This window comes from Ovis aries, chromosome 13 (genome assembly GCF_016772045.2).
Source record: "Ovis aries strain OAR_USU_Benz2616 breed Rambouillet chromosome 13, ARS-UI_Ramb_v3.0, whole genome shotgun sequence".
NCBI classification, from domain to species: Eukaryota; Metazoa; Chordata; class Mammalia; order Artiodactyla; family Bovidae; genus Ovis; species Ovis aries.
Window position 1 is genome coordinate 32,380,411 of NC_056066.1, and position 15,705 is coordinate 32,396,115.

The window sequence follows — 15,705 nt, forward strand, 5'->3', positions numbered from 1 at the left end:
GGCACTCCAAGACAGCTTCAGAGAGGGAATCATCAGAGCATATCCACTGCTGCTACAGCCTGTATGTTTACAGTTAGAGAGCTGAGAGGAAACGGCGAGACCATCTTCGATCCAATGCTGCCTGCATCCTGGGAAATCCATGAAATCATGTTTGCAAGGCTGAGAGAAATTCTCACGTGTTTTATCAGGGCCTCCTGTGAAACATCCCGGAGACCAGTCTGACTTGCTAAGTTTGCCTGGTCCTTCTACATCCTACACTGGATGCTGTCACATCCCAATTTCATGAACGAGTTCACCTCTGTTGGATTTCCCACCTTTAATTCACTAAGATGATTAGGCAGTCTATTAAAACGCTATTTATTTATTTGTCTAATTATTTTTGCCATGCCACATGACATCAGGAATCATAATTCCCCATTCAGAGATCGAACCTGTGCCCCCCTTCAGTGCAAGCACAGTCTTAACCACTGGACTACCAGGGATATCCAAATGTTTTACATCAGTTAGTAACTCTATGTTAACAACCCTCTACTTTCAAGATAAAGCAGCATGTTTCAAATTCATTCAATGTCTCAGAGAAGAAACTCTACCACTGCCTGCGATGACAGAATGGATCAGCATGAAGGAAGACGAGGTCTCTGGTGCTCTCTGTGCGTGGTATACATAAAACTTACCACTTTAACCGTTTTTAAGTGTAAAATTCAATGGCATTAAGTATTAATTAATATATTCACACTGCTGTACAACCATCACCGTTATCCATCGCCTGAACTCTTCCAAACTGAAACTCTGAACCATGAAACATGAACTCCTGGTTCATCCTCCTGCTCCTTCAGCCTCCGGTAACCTATATTCTACTTTCTGTCTCTATGAATTTGCCTTTTCTAGACACTGTATAAATGAATCACATACACCATTTGGTCCTTTTGTGTCTGGCTTATATAACTCAGCCATGTTATATGTTCAAAATTCATCCATGTTGTAGCACGCATCAGAATTTCATTCCTTTCCAAGGCTGGCTAAAATTTCATTGTTTATACAAACCACATTTTATTTATCCATTCATCTACTGATGGACACATGGGTTTTTCCCACATTTTAATTACTGTGAATAATGCTGCTATGAAAACTGCTCTCATTCTTTAAAATATCAAACTAGGTCACCTTTCTTCCACAACAAAGTAGCATCACATACCGCAGTGAAGAGTTTTCGCTGTAACGGCTGGTAGGACATCACTTCTTTCAACGTCCAAGTACATGCCATGTTTGGCCTCTGTCCCATTCCACTGCAGGGAGCATCGAGAAGAATTCGGTCAAATGATTCTGGTAAGAATGGAGGTTCTCCTGCAAAGAAAATTATAAACATATTTGTGGAAGGGCACAGACAGCTCCAGCACTCTAGGAATTCCACCAGAGGGCTCCAGGATCTTTCCACACCGTCCTGGGGGTGGGGGGTGGCACAGAGAGCTTCTGCAACTAGGAAACCCATCAGTGGGTGCCAGAGCTCACCCTTCTGTCCTATGAGGGCGCAAATACCACCCCCCTACACACACGCACACTGGGAAACCTATCAGCAGGTGCTAGGACCTGCCCACGGCATCCCAGGAGGGCACGAATAGCTCCCCTAAGACATTTGCCCAGAAGATGGGCTGAAACCACAGCTGAACCTCAGGGGCTGTGTGAGTAAGAAGGAAGAGCTGAAATCCCTCCTCACAGCTGCTCAAACTGCGAAGCCACATCTCTGTTGACAGCTTCCTAAACTCAGCACCTACAAAACATCCAAAACTGCTCCTGCAGCTGGAGCAGGAGGGACGGGTCTGGCTCTAGCAGCCATGGGTCCAAGACTGAACCAGGAAGAGGCAGAAAATAAGAACAGACCAATCGCAAGTAATTAAGTTGAAAGTATAATTTAAAATCTTCCAACAAACAAAAAAGACCAGAACCAGATGGCTTCATAGGTGAATTCTATTAAATATTTAGAGAAGAGCTGACATCGCTCCTTCTCAAAATTTTCCAAAAAACTGCAGAGGAAGGAACACTTTCTAAGCTCAGTCTATGAGGCCACCATTAGACAAGTGTTAAGCCACTCAGTTGTGTCCGACTCTTTGTGACCTCATGGACTGTAGTCCACCAGGCTCCTCTGCCCATGGGGCTTTCCAGGCAAGAATACTGGAGAGGGCAGCCACTCCCTTCTCCAGGGGATCTTCTCGATCCAGGGATGGAAGCTGGGTCTCCTGCACTGGCAGGTGGATTCTTTATCATCTGAGCCACCTGAAAGCAAAATGTCTGTGAAAGTCGCTCAGTTGTGTCTGACTCTTTGCAACCTCATGGACTGTAGCTGGTTAGGCTTCTCTGTCCATGGGATTTTCCAGGCAAGAACACTGGAGTGGGTTGCCATTTCCTTCTCCCCTTCAGACAAAGATACCATGAAAAGAGACAATTACAGGCCAATATCACGGATGAATACAGATGCAAAAATCCTCAATAAAATATTAGCGAACCAAATCCAACAACACGGTAAAAGGATCGTACACCATGATCTAGTGGGATTTATCCCAGGGAAATAAAGATTTGTCAATATCCACAGATCAATCAGTGTGATATAGAACATTAAAAAATTAAAGAATAAAACCATATGATCATCTCTACAGATACAGAAAAAGCTATCAACAAAATTCAACACTCATTTATGAGAAAAACTCTCCAGAAAGTGGGCACAGAGGGAACATATCTCAACATGAGACAGGTCATATATGACAAACCCACAACAAACATCATACTCAACGGTGAAAAACTGAAAGCATTTCCACTAAGATCAGGAACAAAACAAAGATGTCCACTCTCGCCACTATTATTCAACACAGTTTTGGAAGTCCTAGCCATTGCAAGTAGAGAGGAAAAAAAAATAAATAAATAAAAGAATCCAAATTGGAAAAGAAGTATGACTGACACTGTTTGCAGATGACATGATACTATACATAAAAAAATTCTAAAGATCCCACCAGAAAGCTACTAGAGCTCATCAATGAATTCAGTAAAGCTGCAGGATACCAAAGTAATACACAGAAATCTCTTGCATTCTTGGACTTCCTTTGCAGCACAGTGGATAAGAATCCGCCTGCTAATGCAGGGGACATGGGTTTGATCCCTGGTCTGGGAAGACTCCACATGCTACAGAGCAACTAAGCCCATCCGCCACAACTACTGGAGACTCCATGCTCTAGGGCCAGCAAGCTGCAACTGCCTGAGTCTGCATGCTGCAACTACTGAAGCCCGCATGCCTAGAGCCTGTGCTCCACGAGAGAAGCCACCACAATGAGTCGCCTGTGCACTGCAGCTAGAGAGTAGCCCCTGCTCTCGGCAATTACACAGAGCCCATGTGCAGCAAGGAAGACCCGGTGCAGCCAAAAATAAATAAATACAGCAGCGTGTACATCTCACACACACACAAAAAATCGCTTGCATTCTTATACACTAACAATGAAAGATCAGAAATAGACATTAAGGACACAATCTCATTTACCAGCACATCAAAAAGAGTAAAATACCTAGGAATACATCTACCTTACAAAGCAGAAGACCTGTACTCAGAAACTATAAGATACTAATGAACAAAATCAGAGATAACACAAACACATGAAAACATACACCATGTTCTTGGATTGGAAGAATCAATACTGTGAAAATGACTATACTACCCAGAGCAACCCCCAGATTTAATGCAATTCCTATCAAATTACCAATGACATTTTTCACAGAACTGGAACAAAAAATTTTACAATCTGTATAAAAACAAAAAAGACCCTGAATAGCCAAAGCAATCTTCAGAAAGAAAAACAGCAGGAAGGCCCTGGCTTCAGACTATACTACAAAGATACAGTCATCAAAACAGTATGACACTGGAACAAAAACCTGAAATAGAAATCAATGGAACAAGATAGAAAGTCCAGAGATAAACCCACACGCCTATGGTCACCTAATCTGTAACAAAAGAGGCAAGAGTATACAATGAAGAAAAGACAGCCCCTTCAATTAGTGGTGCTGGGTAACTAGCCACTTAAATGTAAATGAAGTTAGAACACTCCCTAACATCAGACACAAAAATAAACTCAAAATGGAATTAAGACCTAAACGTAAGGCCAGGCACTATAAAACTCATAGAGGAAAACACAGGCAGAACACTCTTTGACATAAATTGTAGCAAGATCTTTTTTAATCCACCTCCTAGAGTAATGAAAATAAAAACAAAAATAAACAAGAGACCTAAATAAACTTAAAAGCTTTTGCATACCAAAGAAAACAAACAAACAAAAAAAAAACCCACAGCCCTCATAATGAGAGACAATATTTGCAAAAGAAGCAACTGACAAAGGATTAATTGCCAAAATATACAAATAGCTCATGTAGCTCAATATTAAAAAAAAAAAAACACACACAACTAAAATATGAGCAAAAGACCTAAAAAGACATTTCTCCAAAGAAGACATACAATGGCCAAAAAGATGGTCAACATGGCTCACTCATTATTCAGTTCAGTTTCAGTTCAGTCGCTCAGTCATGTCCGACTCTTTGCGACCCCATGAATCACAGCACACCAGGCCTCGCTGTCCATCACGAACTCCCGGAGTTCAATCAAACTCATGTCCATCGAGTCGGTGATGCCATCCAGCCATCTCATCCTCTGTCATCCCCTTCTCCTCCTGCCCCCAATCCCTCCCAGCATCAGAGTCTTTTCCAATGAGTCAATACTTCGCATGAGGTGGCCAAAGTATTGGAGTTTCAGCTTCGGCATCAGTCCTTCCAATGAACACCCAGGACGGATCTCCTTTAGAATGGACTGGTTGGATCTTCTTGCAGACCAAGGGACTCTCAAGAGTCTTCTCCAACACCACAGTTCAAAAGCATCAATTCTTCGGTGCTCAGCTTTCTTCACAGTCCAACTCTCACATCCATACAAGACCACTGGAAAAACCATAGCCTTGACTAGATGGACCTTTGTTGGCAAAGTAATATCTCTGCTTTTCAATATGCTATCTAGGTTGGTCATAACTTTACTTCCAAGGAGTAAGCGTCTTTTAATTTCATGGCTGCAGTCACCAGTTGCAGCGATTTTGGAGCCCAGAAAAATAAAGTCAGCCACTGTTTCCACTGTTTCCCCGTCTACTTCCCATGAAGTGATGGGACCAGATGCCATGATCTTCGTTTTCTGAATGTTGAGCTTTAAGCCAACTTTTTCACTCTCTTTCACTTTCATCAGGAGGCTTTTTAGTTCCTCTTCACTTTCTGCCATAAGGGTGGTATCATCTGCATATCTGAGGTTATTGATATTTCTCCTGGCAATCTTAATTCCAGCTTGTGCTTCTTCCACCCCAGCGTTTCTCATGATATACTCTGCACAGAAGTTAAATAAGCAGGGTGACAATATACAGCCTTGACATTCTTCTTTTCCTATTTGGAACCAGTCTGTTGTTCCATGTCCAGTTCTAACAGTTGCTTCCTGACCTGCATATAGGTTTCTCAAGAGGCAGGTCAGGTGGTCTGTATTCCCATCTCTTTCAGAATATTCCACAGTTTATTGTGATCCACACACTCAAAGGCTTTGGCATAGTCAAAAAAGCAGAAATAGATGTTTTTCTGGAACTCTCTTGCTTTTTCCATGATCCAGCGGATGTTGGCAATTTGATCTCTGGTTCTTCTGCCTCTTCTAAAACCAGCTTGAACATCTGGAAGTTCACAATTCACAATTGCTGAAGCCTGGCTTGGAGAACTTTGAGCATTACTTTACTAGCATGTGAGATGAGTGCAACTGTGTGGTAGTTTGAGCATTCTTTGGGATTGCCTTTCTTTGGGACTGGAATGAAAACTGACCTTTTCCAGTCCTGTGGCCACTGCTGAGTTTTCCAAATTTGCTGGCATATTGAGTGCAGCACTTTCACAGCATCATGGATTTGAAAGAGCTCAACTGGAATTCCATCACCTCCACTAGCTTTGTTCGTAGTGATGCTTTCTAAGGCCCACTTGACTTCACATTCCAGGATGTCTGGCTCTAGATGAGTGATCACACCATCATGATTATCTGGGTCATGAAGCTCTTTTCTGTACAGTTCTTCTGTGTATTCTCACCACCTCTTCTTAATATCTTCTGCTTCTATTAGGTCCATACCATTTCTGTCCTTTATCAAGCCCATCTTTACACGAAATGTTCCCTTGGTATCTCTAATTTTCTTGAAGAGATCTCTAGTCTTTCCCATTCTGTTGTTTTCCTCTATTTCTCTGCATTGATCGCTGAGGAAGGCTTTCTTATCTCTCCTTGCTATTAGAAACACAAATCAAAACTGCAGTGAGGTATCACCTCAAACCAGTCTGAATGCCCATCATAAAAAAATCTACAAACAATAAATGCTGGAGAAGGCATGGAAAAAAAGGGACACCCCCTTCTCTGTTGGTGGGAATGTAAATTGGTACAGCCAAAACTGAGAACAGTACAGAGGTTCCTTAAAAGACTAAAACTGGAACCACCATATGACCCAGCAATCCCACTAATCGGCATATACCCACAGAAAACCATAATTCCAAAAGGTACATGCACCACCTCAATGTTCATCACAGCACTCTTTACAATAGCCAAGACATGGAAGCAACCTAAATGTTCAACAGAGGAGTGGATAAAGAAGATGTGGTACCTATATTCAATGGAATTACTCAGCCATAAAAAGAACAAAATTATGCCATTTACATGAATGGGCCTAGAGATTGTCATACTGAGTGAAGTAACAAGATAGACCCAGAAAGACAAATATATTGCTTACATGTGGGATCTAAAAAAAAAAGCATATTAATGAACTTAGTTACAAAACACAAGTAGTGTTACAGATGCGAACGAAAACAAACTCACGGTTACTAGGGGATAAGGTAGGAGGGATAAATTGGGAGAATCGTATTGACATATATATACTACTATTTATATCACTAACTAACAAGGTGCTATTGTGTAGCAGAGGGAACTCAGTACTCTGTAATGCCCTATATGGGAAAAAAAAATCTTTAAAAAGGTTGGGTATATGTATCTGTATAACTGAATCACGCTGCTGTACACCTAAAACTAATGCAACTTTGTAAAGGAACTATGTGTGCTGTGCTTAGTCGCTCAGTGGTATCCAACTCTTTGCAACCCCCTGGACTGCAGCCCTTCAGGTTCCTCTGTTCATGGGGACTCTCTGGTTAAAAATACTAGAGTGGGTTGCCATGCCCTTCTCCAGGGGATCTTTCTGACCCAGGAGTCAAACCCAGGTCTCCCACATTGCAGGTGGATTTTTTACCATCTGAGCCAACAGAGAAGCCCAAGAATACTAGAGTGGGTGCCTATCCCTTCTCCATGGGATCTTCCCGATCCAGGAATCGAATCGGGATCTCCTGCATTAAAGGCAGATTCTTTACCAGCTAAGCTACTATGGAAGTCCTCCCGTAAAAGTTTTGTTTTTTTTTTTTAAACTTATTTGCTCTCTGCCCTATTAACACAGAAAACTCCTGAGGCAGATGCAATCATCAGGAATTCAAGATCATAATCTAGAATACAAAGTACTAAGAAACAATTTCTCCATTCAACCAAGTAGCTGGTTAAGCTGATTGATTTACATGTAAAAAAAGGTTAAAGACATCATTATTATTGAATAAACTGATATAGCACAAGCCAAAGTTTAATCCAGTGAGACTTAGCACCCTCAATGTCAGAAGCCACACTTCATCAGAGCTAGGACCTGAAATTAATTCTAGTCATTCTAAGGGCTGATATTTTCTTAGGAAATCTTACTGCAGACAGCTCCAGAAAGAGAGGGTACCTTTCAGGTTCTAGTCAAACATATCAGTTGTACAATTCCTTGGTCTCCTCACTACTGTAGCCATGAGCAAGGCTGTGCTCTAGAACGAGTCTGAAGTGAAGTGAAGTCGCTCAGTCATGTCTGACTCTCTGCGACCCCACGGACTGTATCCTACCAGGCTCCTCAGTCCATGGGATCTTCCAGGCAAGAGTACTGCAGTGGGTTGCCATTTCCTTCTCCAGGAGATCTTCCCGACCCAGGGATCGAACCTGGGTCTCCCACATTGGAGGCAGACGCTTTACTGTCTGAGCTACCAGGGAAGTCTACATATCCCCAAATCCGATCTCCCATGGGTTTCCCTTTGCATTCACTTACATAACTTTCTCCACTCCAACTTCTCATCTGTTTAGTGTTACTGGAAAAAGTCATGAAACCAAATGGGTCTGCTTATGCTCCCTAACTATAAGATATTACTGCTAACTGATTTTACACTAAGTTAGCTGATTTCCTACAGCACCCACTGCAATGTTTCAAGTCACATCCCAAGAGAACCTTCTGCTTTTCTCTGATTGCAAAACTATTAGACACAAGCTCTTATCAACTTAACTTTTCTCTATCTACAACCATCCTTGCTTTCTTATCAATTGCCTCCAAAGAAATATCTTACCAAGGTAAGCAATTATTTTTAAAATTCTTAACTTATTGACCAAAGACTTATTAATACATCTTTTGTTACCTGAATGTTATTGACCAGAAACTTAACCAATTGCTGGCCACAGGCATTAGTTGCTACAAAAATTCCCTGGTCAGTAATGTGTTAGTACATACTGATAAAATCCTCTTGAAAGATACGCCAATTTACACTACCAGCAGCATGAGTGTAATTATATTATAGACCTTTTTTCTTTTCTTCATTATATGGTCACACTGTCTTTGTTTCCTTTCCACTGGAAGTTACCATTTTCTCATTGATTTGTTCAGAAGAGCTCTTTGTACATCAAGGATATTAATCTCATCTTTCTTAAATATTTTACAAATATTCCCCACAATTTGCCATCTGCCATAGGTTTAACATACATAAATGTTTGGTATTAAATTTATCTTTTTCTTTGTTGAGTTCTACGTTTGCTTTCATGCTGATTCAGAATCTACCCCCTTGTGAAATCAAATCAACGTTCATCTATATCTGCTTCTTGTTACCATCCCAGCTTAATTCCTGACAGTAAGCTTTAATCCATGTTGAAGTTACTTTTGTGTATAATCCTTTCCCCCCACTGTGCCAAAAAGAAAACCATTTCAGAACTATTTGTTGACAAGTTTACTCTTCCCTGTAGGTTTGTAATGCTAATTTTATCATATGCTAAATTTGTATAGACATTTGAACCTATTTAAAGCTCTGCTCCAAATATGCTAGTAATTAAGCTCTATTTTCCTGAGCTCCAAGTTAACCCATTTCTACTCTGCTGTGTGATGCTGAGGTGGGAACTCTGAAACTACGATACTTCTTTGCCTGCTGATTTCAAGATTCACCAACAGGAGGCAGGGAAGCAATGAAGGTGGATAGAGGATGGACAATAAGAAGGGTAGAGGACAGGAGATGAACCTTCCCGAAGGCTTGCTGTTTCTGTCTAAACAACCCCAAGCACAGCCCTTTGCCTCAGTAGCTAGTTTCCAGCTTTTTCCCTTAAGTATCACAAAACGGATAGAGCCTCCTACCTCCAGCGGCAAGTTCCAGCTACCTGAGATCACCTGCTCTGAATCCTGAGTAGCAGCTAGGTAACACCCCTTTTCTTGGAGTTTTGAATCCTGACTCCAGGGAGCCTCTCCCCTAAACTTTGTGGAGAATCCAGAAATAAACCCGCGCATTTACAATCAATGAACTTATGGCAAGGAAGGCTAAAATATACAGAGGAAGAAAAAGAAAGTTTTCAGTAAGTGATTTTGGGAAAACTGGACAACAACATGCAAAAGAATGAAGTCAGAACATTTTCTCACACTGAATATTTTTTTAAAAACTCAAAATGGATAAAAGTCCTAAATGTATGACCAGAAACCACAAAACTCCTCTTAGAGAACATAGGTAGTACACTCTTTTATAGAAATCTTAGCAGTTTTGTTTCACCTCAGCCAAGGAAAACAAAAGCAAAAATAAACAAATGGGACCTAATCAAACCTAAAAGCTACTGGCACAGAAAAAACTACCAACAAAATGAAAAGACAACCCACTCGAGTAAACGAGCTGACTCATAAGGGTTAAAATCCAAAGTACACAATGAACTCATTAAACTCAGTATCAAAAAACCAAAAGCCACTCAATTAAAAAATTGAGCAGAGGACTTCCCTGGTGATCTGATGGTTAAGAACCCACCTGCCAATGCAGGGGACACAGATTTGAACCCTGATCCAGGGAGATCCCACATGCTGCAGAGCAACTGAGCCCGGGCACCGCGGCCACTGAGCCAGCACTCTAGAGCCCATGAGCCACAGCTACTGAAGGCACAGGCCCTAGACTGCGCTCTGCAGCAAGCAAAGCCACCACAGCGAGAAGCCTGCACACCGCAACTCAAGCAGCCCCCACTCTCCCCAGCTGAAGAAGCCTGCATGCAGTGATGAAGACCCAGCGTAGCCAAAAATAAATAAATAGATCCTTTTCTTTTAACCTGAGCAGGCATTTTTCCAAAGACAAATACATGGCCAACAGACACATGAAGAGATGCTCAACATCACAAATCAGGCAAATGCAAATAAAACCTACAATGAGATATCATCTCACATCTATCAGAATGCATGCATGCTCAGCTGCTTCAGTCATGTCCAGCTCTTTGCGACCCCACAGGCTGTAGCCCACCACACTCCTCTGTCCATGGGATTCTCCAGGCAAGAATATTGGAGTGAGTTGCCCTTCCTTTCTCCAGGGGATCTTCCCAACCCAGGGACTGAACTTAAGTCTCCAGTATTCCAGGTGGATTCTTTACTACTGAGCCACCAGGGAAGAATGGCTATAGTTAAAAAGACAACAAATAACAAATGTTGGCAAGGATGTGGAGAAAAGGGAACCCTCCTACACTGTTGGTGGGAATGTAAACTCATGCAACCATGACGGGAAACAGTATAAAGGTTCCTCAAAAAAAAAATTAAAAACAGAACCACTACTAATGAAAAGAACAAAGAAGCAGAAGACCAAAAAGGAAAGAGAACACTGTCAACATTATAAACCAACTACACCCACCAGATAGGTTTTCCCACAGAAAACCCTATGTAACAGTAGAATACGTACTCCTCCCCAGTGCACAGGGATCGTTTTCTAGGACAAACCATAGGCAAGGCCATACTACAAAGCTCAACAAATTTAACAAAGGTTAAACTCATACCATATTTGTTCTCCCACTGAAAGGAAATGAAAATAAAAGTTATTAATAGATGAAATTGAGGAAATTCCAAGTATGTGAAAATTTTAAAACATGCTCCTAAATAACCATAAGTCAAAGAAATAGACAGGTATATATCATAAAATGCTCTGATGTGAATGAAAACACAACGTACTAAATCTTACAGGAAGTAGTGAAATACTGTTCAGAGGGACATTTACAAATACCTACATCAAAAAATCTCAAACCAACAATTCAGTCCGTGCATTCTTAAGACACTGAAGAAAGATGAACAAAGTAAAAATAAAGCAGGAAGAAAAAAGAAAACAATAAAAACTAGAGTAGAAATTAATGTAACAGAGAAAATAAAACAGAGATTCAACAAAACTGAAAGATGGCTCTTTGAAAAACATCAACAATATTGACAAAACTTTAGCTAGACGGACCAAGAAAGAAGATTCAAAATACTAAAATCGGTAACTAAAGGGGGGACACTGCTCCTGGTCTTAAAGAAGTAAAATTGATTATAAAGGAGTACTATAAACTGTACTGTTGTTGTGTAGTTGCTGAGTTGTGTCTGACTCTTTGTGGCCCCATGGACTGCAGCCTGCCAGGTTCCTCTTGTCTATGGAATTTCAGAATACTGGAGTGGGTTGCCATTTCCTTCTCCAATAAACTATATAAATAACTTAAATGGGCAAATTACTAAAAAGATACACAGGCTACTGAAATTTATACAAGAAAGAGAAAATGTGAATAAATCTATAATAAGCAGAGACTGAAACGTTTTTTAAAAATCCCACAAAGAAAAGCCCGGGCCTAGACAACTTCACTGATGAATCCACCAAACTTAAATAATACCAAGTCTCCAAAAATTCTTTCAAAAACATAAGAGAAAAGCATAATTTCCAACTCATTCTATGAGACCAGAGACATCAAAACCTGACAAAGATATCCCAAGAAAGAAAATCACAGACAAACACGGACACAGATATTCTCAGTGAAAAACAAGCAAACTCAATCCAACAATATGTGAAAATGATTATACACTATGCCCAAGTGAGATTTATCTCAGGAATGAAAGGCTGATTCAAAAATCTGAAAAGTAATAGAACAAAGGTCAAAAACCACATGATCATCTGAGTAAGATACAGAAAAAGCACCTGACAAAATCCAACACCATTGCATGATTTGAAATATCCAACAAACCAGAAATAGTAGTAAATTTCTCAACCTGATAAAGGCTATCTATGAGAAACCTACAGTTTTAAGCCACCTGAGAAAAGACTAATCGGGAACCAGATAAGAAGGATCCCTGTCACCACTTCTATTCAGCATTGTACTAAGGTTCTAGAATGGGCAATGAGGCAATGAAATGGAACAAAAGGCACCCAGATTAGCAAAGAAGAAACTGCAGATGAACTAACTTGAAAGACTCATAATTCCCAATTTCAAAATTTCCAACATGGGCTTTCCTGGTGGTCTAGTGGTTAAGAATCCACCTGCTAATGCAGGGGACACAGGTTCACTCCTGGTCCAGGAAGAGTCCACATGCCAGGGGCCAACTAACTCCGTGCACCATAACTACTGAGCCAACGCCCAGCCTCTGCCACAGAGAAACCACCTTCAGGAGAGTTACTGCACTGCAGTGAAGAGCAGCCCGCACTCCCTGCAACTAGAGAAAAGACAACACAAACAGATGCAAAGATATACCGTGTTCTCCAACTGGAAGATCAACATTGTCAAAATGACTACACTACCCAAAGCAATATGTAGATTTAATGCAAATTACCAATGGTATTTTCTACAGAACTAGAGGAAAAAAATCTTAAAATCTGTATGGAAACACAAAAGGCCCCAAACAGCCAAAGCAATCTTGAGAAAGAAAAACAGAGCTTGAGGAATCAGGCTGCCTGACTTCAGACTATACTACAAAGCTACAGTGATCAGAATAGTATGGAACTAGCACTTAAAAAAGAAATACAGATCAATGGAACAGGCAGAAAGCCAAGAAATAAACCTATGCATCTATGGGCAATTAATCTACAACAAAGGAAGAAAGTCTATACAATGGAGAAAGGGCAGCCTCTTCCATAAATAGTGCTGATAAAATGGGATAGCTACATGTAAACAAATGAAATTAGAACATTCTTTAACACCATATACAAAAATAAACTCAGAATGGATTAAAGACCTAAATGTTAGACTGGATAATATAAAACTCTTAGAGAAAAACATGGGCAGAACACTATCTGATATAAATTACAGCAATATCTTTTTCAACGCATCTCCTAGAGTAATGGAAGCAAAAAGAAAACAAACAAATGGGACCTAGTTACACTCAGAAGATTCTGTATAGCAAAGCAAACCATAAACAAAAGGCAACCCACAGAATGGGAGAAAATGTTTGCAAATCATGTAACCAACAAGGGATTACTCTCCAAAATTTACAAACAGACCATATGACTCAATATCCAAAAAAAAAAAAAAAAAAAAACTTTATCAAAAAATGAGACAAAAAAAAAAACTCTTAAAAAAACATTTCTCCAAGGAGACAGACAGATGGCCAAGAGGCACAGGAAAAGATGCTCAATATAACTAATTATTAGAGAAATGCAAATCAAAACTACAATAAGATATCACCTCATGCCAGTCAGAATGGCCATCATCAATAAACGGCCAACAATATACAGTGAACAGGGTGTGGAGAAAAAGGAACCCTCCTACACTGTTGGTGGGAATGTATTGGTACAGCCACTATGGAGAACAGTATGGAGGTTCCTTAAAAAACTAAAAACAGAGGTACCATATAATCCAGCAACCCTACTTCTGGGCCTATATCCAGAGAAAAACATGGTTCAAAAGGATACATGCACGCAATGTTCAGCACCATTTACAACAGCAAATACATGGAACCAATCTAAATGTTCACTGACTGATGAGTGGATAAAGAAGATGTGGTATACATATACAATGGAGTATTTGCTCAGCCATGAAAAAGAACTAAATAATGCCATTTGTGGTAACATGAATGGACCTGGAGATTACCATGCTAAATGAAGTCAAGTCAGACAAAGATAAATACCTTATGACATTACTTATATGCAGAATCCAAAACAATGATACAAATGAACTCATTTACAAAACAGAAACAGACTCACAGACTTAGAGAACAAATTCATGATTGCTAAAAGGGAAAGGGTGTGGAGGAGGGATCGACTGGGAGTTTGGGATTGACATATACACAATGCTATATTCAACTCAGATAACGAACAAGGGCCTACTGTATAGCGCAAGGAGCCCTGCTCAATACTCTGTAATAACCTAAATTGGAAAAGAACAGATACATGTATACATATATCTGATGCTGAAGCTGAAACTCCAATACTCTGGCCACCTGATGTGAAGAAATGATTCATTTGAAAAGACCCTGGTGCTGGGAAAGATTGAAGGCAGGAGGAGAAGGGGATGACAGAGGAAGAGATGGTTGGATGGCATCACCAACTCAATGGAAATGAGTTTGACTAAACTCTGGGAGTTGGTGATGGACAGGGAGGCCTGGTGTGCTGCAGTCCATGGGGTTGCAAGGAGTTGAACATGACTGAACAACTGAACTGAAATGATATATATAATAACCACTTTGCTGTATACCTGAAACTAACAATGTTGTTAATCACCTAAACTCCAATATAAAATAAAAATTTTTAAGTCACACGAATCAAGCAAGAATATACAATGGAGAAAAGACAGTCTCTTCAATAAGAGGTGCTTGGAAAACTGGACAGCTACAGGGCTTCCCTGGTGGCTCAGAGGTTAAAGCATCTGCCTGGAATGTGGGAGACCCGGGTTCTATCCCTGGGTCAGGAAGATCCCCTGGAGAAGGAAATGGCAATCCACTCCAGTACTCTTGCCTGGAGAATCCCATGGAGGGAGGAGCCTGGTAGGCTACAGTCCACGGGGTCACAGAGTCAGACACGACTGAGTGATTTCGCTTTCACTTTTCACATGTAAAAGAATAAAACCAGAACACAAAAATAACACCAGACACAAAAATATACTCAAAATGGATTAAAGACGTAAAATAAGACCCACAACCTATAGTAAGATATGACACTATACAGCTCTTAGAGGAAAACAGGAGGAACATTCTTTGACATAAATGACATCAAGATCCTCTCTGACCCACCTCCTAGGGTAACTGAAATAAAAATAAACAAATGGGACCAAAACTTAAAAGCCCCTGCACAGAAAAGGAAACCATAAACTGGACATAAAGACAACCCTCAGATTGTGCGAAAATAATTGCAAACGAAGCAAGAGACAAAGGATTAATCTCCAAAACATACAAGCGGTTCATGAAGCTCGATATCAAAATAACAAACAGTCAAAAAATGGGTAGAAGACCAGAACAGATATTTCTCCAAAGAAGATGTATGTGTCAACACACACATAAAAAGATGCTCAAAATCACCCCTTATTAAAGAAATGCAAATCAAACTACAAGGAGTTATCTCCACACA

General features: G+C 40.4%; 1 protein-coding gene across 10 annotated transcripts in view; it reads right to left on the bottom strand.

Moving 5' to 3' along the window:
- NSUN6 (NOP2/Sun RNA methyltransferase 6) overlaps positions 1-15,705 on the bottom strand; it is an 86,277-nt gene that overhangs the window by 16,403 nt on the left and 54,169 nt on the right. For all 10 annotated transcript variants that reach the window (XM_004014257.5, XM_060397392.1, XM_042230602.1 and 7 more), the window contains one exon: positions 1,196-1,344. In XM_004014257.5, the coding sequence (XP_004014306.4) occupies positions 1,196-1,344 (149 nt within the window). The remainder of the gene's footprint in view (positions 1-1,195; positions 1,345-15,705) is intronic.